Consider the following 13,229-nt stretch of genomic DNA (forward strand, 5'->3'; position numbering starts at 1 on the left):
TTTAGAGACATAACACTTTGAATTTACCCTTCTGTCCACAGGAATCAGAAAATTGGACTAAGCACTCTCAGCACTCAACGAAAATCCAAACCTGTCTCACCCAGGTCCTCCTCCTCATGTCCCCGTCCCTCTGCTGCCGCTGCCCCGTCTGGCAGCCCTCGAATGCCCCTGCGAGTCCTGGTTGGAAGTCGACGCAGCCTTAGCTCCACCCACTGCAGGACTGACAGCCCCTCCCCTCAGAGAGTATGTCCGTCCAGGCAGCCCCTTTCGGTTAGAGCGCCAACCGTCCCCATGCTACCACCCAGGACTACAACAACCATGCGGCGCAGCGCCTCACAGGAAGCCACCGCCCAGACCTCCTCTGGCACCACACACGCCAGGAGCAGGCCCAAACCAGCCAGTGCAGCTAAGGGGAAGCCAAATGCCAGAGAGAAATCGGTTCCGGCTAGATAATACAAAGAAACTCATCCCTGAGACATGTTTGTGTATAATCAGTCTTCGGACAAGCTACACCTCAAAGGTTCTCACCTGATTCCATATTAGATTGTGATGTTACAATGACCTCCTTCAGTTCAGTTCATGTATACAAACCTCTTCTATTTTCCAAGGACAGCTTAGTGAACTATCTTCATGGGCTTCCAGTAATCTTGACAGACTGTCGTACAGGAGCGTCGCTGCCGTGGTGCTATGGATACATCTGCTGCTCCCTGGTCAAACCCTGATTTAACTGGTTTCTTGAGCTGTGAATCATGGCCTCCAACAAGTCCAGTTTCAGAGACTCTCACCTTTCACAAAACTCCCGGCTTGTCCACAGCTATACTATTCTTCTATTGATAGTACCCTGCTTGGATCACATTGCATGGTGAAGTATATCACAAATACATTGAATCTGTAGAGGGAAAACATGTACAAAAATCTGTACCTTTAAATTATTTGCTATAGTTCTCCCCTTCCCATTGGGATAAGTAGGCCCAAAAAGGATCGAATTGGACTGGTTTGAATGCCTGAACTATGTTAATATGATAAACGATTCCTAAGTATATCCTGTACTCATTATGGTCTTGGATAAAGAGAAGAGTTGGATGTGAACACTAAATAAATAGCTCGGCCGCTCGCCTCCTCCTCTTGGTGTGACAGTGGGCATGCTTTAATCCTTCTATTTTCTGGGTGTTTTTATTTTGTTTATGCTCTGAATTGTATATAATAGAATCATTTCCCATAAAGACATCTTTATTTTTTATCTTGCCAAGCAAAGTGTAAATTTCAAGTCTTTAACCTTCTGTTCCGATGTGTTGGCATTATGCCTGTTTTTTACGCATGAGAAAAACAGGGTTAACCATGAGAGGAAGTTATACCTGCTTGGATTCTGCTGACAGTGCAAAGGTCTGCTGGTTGTTGGAGCCCATGTTGTGTTTGTACGAGGTCGATGGGCACTGAGCCGTGAAGTAAAGTCTTGGTCGTGTGGAAGAGCGTCTTGTCATTCTTTCTCACTGGTTTCCAGTAAACCCAAGAACCTGACCTGACCTAGATCCAGACTTTCCACTATGCCATGGGTCCAGATCAGGTCCATCTTGACTTGCCACCAGCCTCAGATCTGTATAAAAAACAGGATGACACAGTAACATTCAGTGCCTGTAAAAAGTTTTTAAGACTTAGTGTTTATATGGGCGCCATGAAGGGAACTTCTTTTGCATCATCTCACAGTCAGTTTTGCTGGATGTGTGGATGAAACCTCAGGTGTAGTGCTCAGGAGCAAGTCTGATTCACTGAGCTAGCTAACTTAGCTCTCTGTCAGACTGCTGCTGAGGCTGACTGAGACAGAACACATCCATCATATCATCATATGTTAAAGAGTACTCACAGAGCAGCTACCATAGCTACATCCACATCCACAAATGTACCTGTGGGTGGACCAATAACTGTATCCACAGCCACAGCTTCAAGCAGCAAAGCCAGTCGAGCAGCATCACCTGTGCTCACGGTTACTGGCTCTGCCCTTTAAAGGAAGCCGGACGAGAGTTTATTATTTGTTTTACCGACACACAAACTGCTCCTGTGGATCAGGGGGAACGAAAGCAAAAAACGGGTCTCATTTCCATCCTGTTATACACATTTTATACACCTGGACTGACGACTGCAGATGGAAATGATTTCACAGCATAAAGCATAAAGCATAAATGGTCTCTTCTCATTTTGAGATTAATGATTTGTGTGCATGAATCTTGTTGAATTGACTGATAATATAAAGAAATTGTGTTTCATGGAGATGACTATAGTCGTCGAAGCTGTAGACCGATGAGACCTGATGCCTGATATTACAGAGATTCATGTGTAATAGACTGTAACATCAGTCTATACAAACAATATGTGGCCATCTCTGCTGATGTTACATGTGAGATAAAGAGAGAAACGTATAATAATAATAATAATAATAATAATAATAATAATAATAATAATAATGTGTTAGATTTCGGGGTCTAAACTTTGCCTGTAGTTCCTCTGGTGGTCACAAGGTGGCGGTGATGACGCGCCGGAAGTCGTAACCAAGCAGCGGCGATGACGTAGGTCCAAGATGGCGGCGCAGGTAGAGTTGTTTTGCTTGGAGAGTTTTCCTTCTCACCTGAGTCCTCTGGATGTTCTGATATTAAAATCTCACCTGGGTTCAGTGTTCCAGAATGACACCGACCCGCCGACCGTCCTCTTCACTCCGCAGCGGCCTCAGGGTTCCGGGAGGCCGGGCAGTTTACTGCGCGTTCACACCACCACCGAGGAGGAGACTGCGTGCTGCGGACAGGGAAACTCAACCAAAGCCGAGTCCGGGACACGGATCCGCCTGTTCACCAGCCGCCTCTTCATGCGGCACCACGGGCTCCAGCGGTTCGGCAGCCTGGGGACGGTCCGGCCTCTGGAGCCGGTCAGCCTGGACAGAGTGGTGCTGGGAGCCCGCAGCAGGCAGAGCCTCCGCTGGGCCGGAGCGGAGCAGTTCACCGGCGGGCTGCTGGAGCTCTGCAGGCAGGGACAGTGGCTGCTGGCCCGGCAGGGAGACCCGCTGCTGCTGCCCCGACACCCGCTGCTGGGAGAGGACCCGGCACAGGTGAGACACCGGAACCGGTTTATTCGAGCCCGAATACCGTAAACACCGAATAAAGGAAGGAATCAGCAATCAGATGCTAATAAAAACTGTTTTTATTAGTGTTAATCATCAAATATTTGGGATAAATTACTTCAGTCTATTAATAAATCAGATGACAGATCATGTTGTTATGTTGATCCGAACAAACAGAAACTCAACATTTAACTCAAATGTTCTTGTAAAATGTGTTTCGACACTTTTCGTCTTTTATTAACAAACCCTTAAAAATTATTGTTGTCAGCTTCGACAACCAGCAGCTGTTTGTGTTCAGTCCTCAGCTGCTTCCTGTCCCGCCTCATCGAACAGTTCTGTCCATGATTCACCTGATTATTTTCTCGGTTTATCATTTGGACCTCGAGCTGTGAAATGTGTCTTTTTATGTCTGACTGACCGTCCATGTGAGTTATTTGTTTGGATGACTCAGATCAATGAGAGCTGGCTCTGCTGAGTCACCTGTCAGCCAGGTAAAGGACTCGGACTGTCTCGTGTTGTGAGCTGACTTCCTGTTTGAGTCTTCTGTCTTCTTCTGGTGCGTTCAGGTGCAGCAGCAGCTGTTGGAGCTTCTTGTGTTGGACTGCAGTCCTGTAACGCAGGGACGGATCACGGCCGACACGTCTCTTGTTCTGACGGACTGCTGGGACTCGGTGGACCCCCCGGGGCTCGTCCCGCCCTGCAGACCGCTCAGACTGTGCGCATCGGACTTCGCTCATTACGCCGACGGCCTCGGAGGGGGGCGATCTCTCCTCGACAACAGGAAGCTGCTGGACTCGGGGCTCTCTGGCGTCCTGCAGGCGCTGGAGTGCAGGCTGGACGTCCGGGTGGTGGACACGCGGCGATGGCTCGGGGTCAGAGGTCAGCAGGGGGGTGCTGTGGACGTGGACAGTTGTGTGTTTGTGAGCAAACAGCTGCTCCTCAGACTGGGGCTCTTTAATCAGGAGTGGGTGAAGCTGGCGAGGCCGGGGGGAACCTCCAGACCTCCTGCCGGTCAGACTGACGTCAGGGGGGGCGTCTGCAGGGACCGGCTGGTCTCTGTACAGGTGGTGGATTTAGCAAAGAGTCCAGACCTACAGAACCACCAAGAAACTGGATTCATATCAGCAACTCTGTGGTTCAACATGACAGAAGGAGACGAGACCCCCGAGAACTGCTGCACAGTGAGGATGAAGGTGCCCCCCCCACACACACACTCACAGAACACATACACACACAGACACAGACACATACACAGAACACAGAACACACACACACACACACACACCACACACACCACACACAGAACACACACACACGCACACACACACACACACACACACCGCACACACAGAACACACACACACGCGCACACACACACACACACACACAGAACACACACACACACACAGAACACACACACACACACACACACACAGAACACACACACACACACACTCAGAAGTTGCTGTGATGCGTTCACTGACCTCATCATGATCTCTTGTTGTTTTGTCTCAGAGGTGGAAACCGTCCCCTCCGGCGCCCGGCGCCCGGCGCTCTGACAGTTTCTGTCGCTCGGCTTCGCCGCCGTTTGCCAGCAAGCTTCACATCCAGCCGGTCGTGTCTCCGCTGCACAACAACCTCGGTTGCTACGACAACCTGCTGTCTGAACACTTCAGTTCACCCAGGTGAGCAGAGGACAACACGAGTCTCCGTCTCAGATCCTTCACTGAAGTAAAAGTACCAATACACACTGTGAAAATACTCCACTACAAATAAAAGTCCTGCGTTCAAAACTGAAGTGTGAAAGTACTATTAAAATGTACTCACAGTAATCAGTTCATCCTTCAGTTTATCACTCAACAGCAGCACATCTGGAGATACGAGCTTTTCACCGGAAAGGAAGAGCATGAAAGCTGATCTGAAAGTAACTAAAGCTGTCAGACAAATGTAATGGAGTATAAAGTACAATATTAACCTCTGAGGTGTGGTGGAGTACAAGCATAACAATTTGTATGCAAATTAGCATGTTATGCTAACCTGCTAAATGTTAGCATGTTACGCTAACCTACTAATGTTAGCATGTTATGCTAACCTGCTAAATGTTAGCATGTTACCCTGCTGACTGAATGCATGCTCACAGGCTCACATGCTGAACGCTCTGCTGCTGTAATGATCACATGGTCAGAATGTTTCCACGCGTGTTGGTGACCTCTGATTGAAATGCATTGAATGTGTCTGTATGCAGGAGCAGACTAACCAGTTTGTCGTCTCTGTGTGCAGACTGGTCTCACTGGGAGACGTCCTGACAGTTCCGGCTGAAAACCATCCAGACCTGCTGCAGAACAACTCGGAGGGAATCCACAGGTACAAACAGATACGCCTCAGATCTCCGTGTGTGTTCGTCGGCCTGCTGAAGAGCGGCGAGGACACGCATGTGACTGACTTCACGGTAGCTTGAACACGACTGATTTACCTTCAGGTTATATTCCAGCGACAGTGGAAGCAGATCACAGGTCAGTGCAGGTCCAGCTGCTGGAGGCTGTCACAGTCAGTTATGGATGTTTAATAAATGAAGGGCGGGACAGGATGTTTTATTTTGAAAGACTTCTTCTCACCGTCAAGAAGAGTAAAAGTTCCTGCAGTTTATTAGAGATACGAGGTTTCACTGCGGTGTGACGTGTGTCGTCACTCAGTTAACGTGTTCATGCGAGCGGGTGAAGTTTGTCTGACGATTATTTTGATTCTGTCTGTGACGGTCAACCTGCTCCCTGATGAAGACTGTGTGACCTTTGACCTCTCAGGTGTCCAGTGCTGTTCTTCAGAGTGCAGGAGGTGTGTCCGTCTGCAGAGACTCAAGAAGAAGAGGAGGGAGGACGGGGAGGAGCTCACCTGGCCGACAGACTGCACACCTCACTCTACATGGTGACCTTTGACCCCTGACCTCAGCCTGTTGTCTCCCATGATACATTGCAGTTGCCGTTGTTTTCATGCTGACAGTAAAAGCAACAGGATGGTGAAGCTCGGCTCAGACACACAGCTCACGTTTTACTGTAATTAACCACATGAAGACCCAAAACACTGAGACCCAGTCCAGTTCTGAAGGGAGACGACCTCAGTCCTGAACCTCAGGGGTCCCCTCAGTCTGCAGGGTCATAGTTCAGTGGACAACGTGAAGGAAAAGGCAGTGAGTGGTTTGAGGGCCGCAGACGTCAGCGTCTCTGAGTCTGCGTCCACACGTGATGTGATGGATGAGTGCAGTGGATAATGTCTCTGACTGTGTCTCCTCAGCACGCGTCCACCAACAGCTCCGTCCCCTGCTGCTCTGTGGACGGAGCGTCTCTGTGGACCAGTCCGTCTCCTCCTGGCCTCAACAAGACCGTCAGCCTCCTCAGCAGCATCATCCTCCCACACCTGCACCACCGGTAACTCACCTGTCTGCTGGGGAAACTAAATCTCTTCTGTTTTAAAGCGTGTTGGCAGCACCATCGAGGGAAGCCCGATGGGACGTGTGGTCACGTGATCAGTGATGTCAGTGTTTCGTCTGGTTGTAGCAGCTCTCTGTCCGGTTGCACCATCCTCCTTCACGGTCCTGCAGGAAGTGGTAAAGTGACGGCGGTGAGCGCGGCGCGTCGCAGACTGAACCTCCACCTGCTGAAGGTACGACCGTGAACACAGTCGTGTTTCAAAGACGTTTGAATTACAAAGAGTTTACCTTTCTCACCTGAAATCTGTGTATCTGATATTAATTAGAGCCTGTCTGATCGAACATATCTCAGGTGAACCTGTACCAGGGTTAAATTACCATGATGATCAGTAACAGGAAGCAGAGTTTGTCCAGCAGGGGGCACCGAACAGCTGATTCTTACACTGTAAAATGTCCTTAAACAAGACTTAAATACGTTGTTGTTGTTACCTGTGTGCAGGTGGACTGTGTGTGTGTGTGTGTGTGTGTGTGTGTGTGTGTGTGTTTTAACACTTCCTGTGGTTGTTACCTGTGTGCAGGTGGACTGTGTGAGTGTGTGTGCTGACACTCCTGCAGCCTCGGAGGTGAAGCTGACCTCGGTGTTTCAGCGGGCCGACGCCCTGCAGCCCTGCGTCCTGCTGCTCAGGAACCTGCAGCTCCTCCTCAGACCTCGAGGTGGCGCCGAGGAGGACGGCAGGATCCCTGCTGCGCTCTGCCAGCTGCTCAGCGACGCCCCCAGCAGGTAACTGACTGCCTGTAACCTTCATACAGTAACACTGATCAGGCTGCAGGCTACGCTAACAGGCAGGCTACGCTAACAGGCAGGCTACACAGGTGACCAGTACATCTGTCACTCACATGTGAGGGGTGACATCATAGAAATGTGTGTTCTGTCTGGTTATAGCAAACAGAAGACCCTCGGTTGCGATTGGTTCTCACCGTCTGCTTTAAATGAATGAAGTCATGTGACCTGACATCACCACAGACATCAGATTAAAACAGACCATGTTTGGAGCAGAGTTACCTGGTTTGCAGGTAGCTTAGCGAGCTCACTGTGTGTCGCAGCAGCACATTAGCTCGATGTCCGTATTGTGAAAACCTGCAGATCTGGACCTCATGTCCTCGTTCTGATAAACAGCCACAAACCGAGAGGGAAGAAGACCGAAGACAAAAGTCTCATAGAAATCCAAATTTATTAAAGTGCTGAAAAAGTCTCAGTAGAATCTTTAATATTTGAGTTTTAATGAGAAATAAGAGGACTGATGCTCTTTGACGAGCGAACCAAACGTCTTTGTCCCAAGTCTTCTTCTCTGACAATAATTGGACACATTCAAGGCCGCGATGCAGCTGAACGGGTCTGTCTTTGTCTTTCAGAGTGGTGGTTGTGGCGACGGTCTGCAGACCTCGAGACCTGTCTTCGGGTGTCATGGCGGCATTTGTCCACCAGGTGGCGATGGAGAGTCCCACTGAGGAGCAGCGGCGCTCGATGCTGGTCGGCCTGAGCCGAGACCTTCACCTGGGGAGGGACGTCAACCTGGAGAGACTCTCCAAACTCACTGCAGTACGACACTGTTCAAACATCCGAGAGAAGACTGTCAGGAGTCAGACCAGGACAGACCGGATCAGTCAGGACAGCAGAGATCAGACCAGGACAGACCAGGACAGGATAGTAGAGATCAGACCAGGTCAGACCAGGTCAGACCAGGTCAGACCAGGACAGACCAGGACAGGACAGCAGATCTCAGACCAGGACAGACCAGGACAGCAGAGATCGGACCAGGTCAGACCGGGTCAGACCAGGACAGCAGAGATCGGACCAGGTCAGACCAGGACAGACCAGGACAGGACAGCAGATCTCAGACCAGGTCAGACCGGGACAGACCAGGACAGCAGCTATCAGACTAGGACAGACCAGGTCAGGATAGTAGAGATCAGACCAGGTCAGACCAAACTGATCTTTGCGTCCGTTGACATCAAACTCTGCAGTGATCAGACTGTTATTTCAAAGCGAACTCATCACAAACAGAACCACCAAAACACACGTGACCTCTTTATTGAGTGTTAAACCTCCACAGTCAGTGTGTTCATTAATGACTCTTCCTCCTCCTCTTCCTCCTCCTCCTCCTCCTCCTCCTCCTCCTCAGGGTTTTGTATTGGGGGATCTGAGTGCTCTGCTAGTCGAGGCCGGTAGATCTGCCTGCAGGAGGCTGATTCACACCTGGTGAGACTAAAGACTGACATTTCACCTGGAAACATGGACTCACCTGTGCACCTGCAGTATTTAATATGAACCCAGTCTATGTGTGTTTCCTGACCAATCAGAGCTGGAATCTGATCATGTGACTGTGTTTACAAACATTACGTAGAGATTTGCTGGTCCTGCTCGTTGCTGGTCCTGGATCAGTTTCTGTCACGTACCTGCTAGCTTGGAGCCAGTCGTGGTTCAGCGGGGACATTTACAGACCATAATAACCAAAGTATCCTCTCATGATGTCTGACACTGTCCTCCTGCTCTCTGCAGCGGGGGCCGGCAGGAGGAGGACCTCTGCTCCAGCGGAGTCACCGTCCTGAACCAGGACTTCACCTCCGCCCTGGAGACCCTGCAGGACGCCCAGTCCACAGCCATCGGAGCCCCCAAGGTGACCCAGTTCAGCATCAGCCTCTAAACCTGTTATTTTGATGCACTGTGAGGAAAGTGATCAGGTCAGAGATCAGGTGATCAGGTGATCCAGCAGGACCATCATGTGACTGTGTGATCTTGTGTCCTCTGTGAACAGATCCCTGATGTGCACTGGGACGATGTCGGAGGTCTGCAGCAGGTGAAGAAAGAGATCCTGGACACAGTCCAGCTTCCTCTGCAGCGTCCAGAGCTCCTGTCTTTGGGTCTGAACCGGACCGGAGTCCTGCTGTACGGTCCACCAGGGACAGGAAAAACCCTGCTGGCCAAAGCTGTGGCTACTGAGTGCTCCATGACCTTCCTCAGGTAGGAACACCTTGACCTTCCTCAGGTAAAAAGTTTTGTTTAATTTATTTTACAAACGACTGAATTAAAATCTCGTCTTCCTTCTTCGGAACGATTGATCGAGTCACAAAGTCAGAATTGTACAACCTGCATTTTACATATGAAGTTAATAAACAAAGATTTTTAAAAAGTACTGCAAATTAAAATATTTCCAGTTCAGCTGAGGGTCGCGAGCCAATCACAAGACAGATATGTGTGTTGTGGGGGGGGGGGGGGTCTGTCTGCCTGCCTGCCTGTCTCACCTGATGACATACCTGATGCTGTCAGTCGCCGCTCACTGTGACTCTGCTGATGGTCAAAGTGATCTGTTGGGATTTTAGTGAATTTCTCCATTGTGAGATCAATAAAGTCTAATCTAATCTAATCTAATCTAATCTAATCTAATGCAAACGACAACAATGTGCTGAAGCTGTTTGTGTGTTTCAGTGTTAAAGGTCCAGAACTCATCAACATGTATGTGGGTCAGAGTGAAGAGAACATCAGAGCAGGTTAGTTCCAGCTGTATGAGAGCACACACACACACACACACACACACACACACAAAGTTTGGTGTATAATGTGGATAAATTGTTGTTCGGTCTGATATGAATTGGTGTGCGTGCGTGCGTGTGTGCGTGTGTGTGCGTGTGTGCGTGCGTGTGTGTTCAGTGTTCTGCAGAGCGCACTCAGCTGCTCCCTGTGTCGTCTTCTTTGATGAGCTGGACTCTCTGGCTCCCAGCAGGGGGCGCAGTGGGGACTCTGGAGGGGTGATGGACAGGTGAGTTTACCTGCCGTGACTCTGGATGATCTGCAGGTTTATATCGACTCTGTTTTGTTGTTTTTTTTGTTGTTATGTTTCTGTGTCTGTTCTGACGTGTTCAGCTGCTGCAGGATCAATAAAGTTTGATTGAATCCGTCTGTTCAGAGTCGTGTCTCAGCTGCTGGCCGAGCTCGACGCTCTGCACTCGTCTGTCGGGGTTTTTGTGATCGGGGCAACAAACCGTCCGGACCTGCTGGACCAATCACTGCTGAGGCCCGGCAGGTCAGAGGTCACACACACGCACACGCACACGCACACGCACACGCACACGACTCCAGAATCCAGACCAACACGTGTCACCTCAGGTCGGCCTCTGATCCTCATCTGTGACATGACAAACTCGTCTGAGTCTCTTGTGGACTGTCTCTGTGCCTTTGTGTCTTCCCCAGGTTTGATAAACTGGTCTACGTTGGAATCAACGAGGACCGAGTCTCTCAGCTGCAGGTCCTCCAGGCCATCCTCAGAAAGTAAGAACAGCGCCCCCTGCTGGGCTCCCGCACGCCTACACGCCTGGTTTTTGAAAATACTCACAGATGCAAACAGAAAGTTTCTGGTCGGGTTCAAAACCGGTTCTCTGATCAAAAAGTAAAGGTCAGCTGATGCTCGTGTTGTCGATGATAATAAATAAATAGATTGTAGAGGGGTCAGAAGCAGACTTTCACTTTAATGTCGTTTTAGAGTTTTCTGTTAAGCCGAATTTGAGCCCATTTTTTAAATTTAACACCATTAAATTCCTCCGTGTCTACAGACATGTGTCACGACCTCTGTTTGGTTTTAAAGATCTGGACCAGCGTGTTTCCTGTTCAAGTGTGTTTGTTTTCTGTCGTCTGAACCGTCTCCAGGTTCCAGCTGGACTCCTCTGTGGACCTGCGGGAGGTGCTGGATCGCTGCCCCGCTCACGTGACCGGCGCCGACCTGTACGCTCTCTGTTCGGACGCCATGACGGCCGCCATCAAGAGGAAGATCGGTCTCATCGAGGACGGTAAGAGGAGCAGCTGAGCTCCGGCTCGTATCGTCGGGTGAAGCATCACCTGCGTGGATTCACCTTCAGACGCCGAAACGCAGCGGACGATTCGGTCGTTCCGAGCGTCGGAAAATAAAACTCAACGCTTCATTTCACGTCAGCTGATGTTCACGACGGCGTTTCAGAAAACCCAAAAACCTTCAGAGAAAGAAAGTTTAGATTTATGAGGAAAAAAATCAGAAATTTGTGAGAAAAAACTCAGAATTTTCTGAGAATAAAAGTTTGTCACACCAACAATCAGCTCATTAGAAGAAGCATCAGACTCTGAAGGATTCGCCTGCAGATGAAAGCAGTGATCAAACCTCGAATCTGTCCATCGTGATCCGGATCGCCTGATCCGGATCAGCGTCTCTTCAGAGTCTGAACGCTGAGGATCATGTGACAAATCAAATCCGAGTATTTACTTCCTGCAAAGTATCATAAAAGTGAAGCGAAGTGGTTCCTTCACAAAAACATCGTTTCTGACCTTTTTCTCACAAACGTCTGAGTCTCGTGTTCGAGGTTCCTCTTCAGGCTCCGTGTGATTTTTTTTATTAAATCTTTTCACCGAAGACAAGCATATAGATGAATCATTTATTAATTATCTCGCTCCCACAAGAAAAAATCTCATTTGATCATTTGACAAGATGAAGAAATGAATCTCGTTGCTCTGCAGGAAGAGTTCAAACAGAAAAGCAGCAAACGTTCAGTTAAAGCTTCTGTTTGTTACCCAGAAACTCGGCTTCAGTCGTCATCAGCTGTGATCAGCAGCTGTGACGAGCCAAGTAATCAGAGGAGATCAGAGATTCTTCTTCTTCTGTCGTCGTCTTGTTGTTTCTCGTTAGTCTGTACTTTGTTTATCGGAGCAGGAAGTGAATCAGGAACTAATTCTGTAAACCAGTGGTCCCCACCCTTTTCTGTACCATGGCCCAGTTTAATGTCTGACAGTATTTTCACGGCCCAGTCTGGTATTTTCTCTTTAATAACAATGATAATGAACGTAAATCCACTTTTTAATCATGTCAGGAGGACCTGGCTGCAGACTGGCGCTGTCAGGCACCTCCTGAATTATGTGAGAAAACAAAATAATGGAAATTAATTTTTCTTTCTGTGCGGCCCAGAACCAAATGAGGCCCGCGGGTTGGGGATCAATGCTGTAAACCACCGAAACAAAGTCAGGTCTAAACCATGATGTCAGAGATCTGTGACCTGTTTCAAATCAATCAATCAATCAAATCTCCCAAACGAATGAAACGATGGATGAAGAATCTGAGGAGTGGTGCGTAGTCTCCATTCACACCTTAGCTCTCTCTACCGCCCCCCCCTCTCTCTGTCTCAGGTCTGGACTCGGAGGACTCCCCGGTCCTCCTCTCCGTCGAGGACTTCTCCGCAGCGTTAGAAAACTTCCGGCCGTCTGTTTCAGACCAGGAGCTGCAGCGATACAGAAACATCCAGCAGAGACTGGCGGCTCAGTAGAAACTGATCAGTGATCAGTTCACAGTCCAGAAAAATCAACACTGTAAAAATTCTGTAAATAAAAAAGGAAACAATAATTTATGAAATTGTGAAATGTAATTAATAAATGCAGCCAATGAAAACAGATGCAGGATTTCTGTTTTTTCTGATGAAATGACATCATGGGTCAGATCAGCCAATCAGGTGGAGAGTTTCATACACCAGAAGCTCGTTAAGCGTAATGTGATTTCTGTCTAAATGAGGTTTCTTTGGCTTTTTAACAGTTATTGGATCACGACTGTGACGTACCAGCGGATTTAAAAATAGGTTCCAAGTGTGATGATTGAATGTCTTTAAAATGTGTTTAAAAAAAACGTGAAA

General features: G+C 48.8%; 2 protein-coding genes across 4 annotated transcripts in view; both read left to right on the forward strand.

Moving 5' to 3' along the window:
* The window catches only part of ttbk1a (tau tubulin kinase 1a), a 32,651-nt gene extending 31,718 nt beyond the window's left edge, over positions 1–933 (forward strand). The window contains exon 15 of the mRNA XM_041933964.1: positions 42–933. Coding sequence (XP_041789898.1) covers positions 42–453 — 412 coding nt within the window. The 3' untranslated portion in view covers positions 454–933. The remainder of the gene's footprint in view (positions 1–41) is intronic.
* Positions 934–2,554: 1,621 nt separating this feature from the next.
* Positions 2,555–12,995, forward strand: pex6 (peroxisomal biogenesis factor 6). 3 transcript variants are annotated; one of them, XM_041933346.1, is made up of 19 exons: positions 2,563–2,584; positions 2,667–3,094; positions 3,673–4,299; positions 4,622–4,791; positions 5,387–5,470; positions 5,908–6,028; positions 6,395–6,528; positions 6,658–6,763; positions 7,109–7,311; positions 7,944–8,130; positions 8,714–8,790; positions 9,091–9,208; positions 9,347–9,552; positions 10,018–10,079; positions 10,240–10,348; positions 10,496–10,612; positions 10,780–10,857; positions 11,233–11,372; positions 12,733–12,995. In XM_041933346.1, exons 2-19 carry the CDS (start codon positions 2,855–2,857, stop codon positions 12,867–12,869), a joined length of 2,916 nt encoding a protein of 971 aa, XP_041789280.1. In that variant the 5' UTR covers positions 2,563–2,584; positions 2,667–2,854; the 3' UTR covers positions 12,870–12,995. The 3 variants fall into 3 exon arrangements, with proteins under 3 accessions (XP_041789281.1, XP_041789280.1, XP_041789279.1); XM_041933347.1 differs by having other exon boundaries at positions 2,555–3,094; XM_041933345.1 differs by having other exon boundaries at positions 2,572–3,094; positions 6,661–6,763.
* Positions 12,996–13,229: the final 234 nt, after the last annotated feature.

The sequence above is a fragment of the Chelmon rostratus genome, chromosome 3 (genome assembly GCF_017976325.1).
Source record: "Chelmon rostratus isolate fCheRos1 chromosome 3, fCheRos1.pri, whole genome shotgun sequence".
Classification (NCBI taxonomy): domain Eukaryota; kingdom Metazoa; phylum Chordata; class Actinopteri; order Chaetodontiformes; family Chaetodontidae; genus Chelmon; species Chelmon rostratus.

What these genes read in the sequence shown, in the direction of transcription:
- pex6 (XM_041933347.1), top strand. Translation starts at nt 2,573, where the DNA reads ATGGCGGCGCAGGTAGAGTTGTTTTGCTTGGAGAGTTTTCCTTCTCAC. An exon ending in TGGGAGAGGACCCGGCACAG is followed by an intron (nt 3,095 to 3,672) that starts GTGAGACACCGG and finishes TGGTGCGTTCAG; the next exon opens with GTGCAGCAGCAGCTGTTGGA. An exon ending in CTCAGCGACGCCCCCAGCAG is followed by an intron (nt 7,312 to 7,943) that starts GTAACTGACTGC and finishes TTTGTCTTTCAG; the next exon opens with AGTGGTGGTTGTGGCGACGG.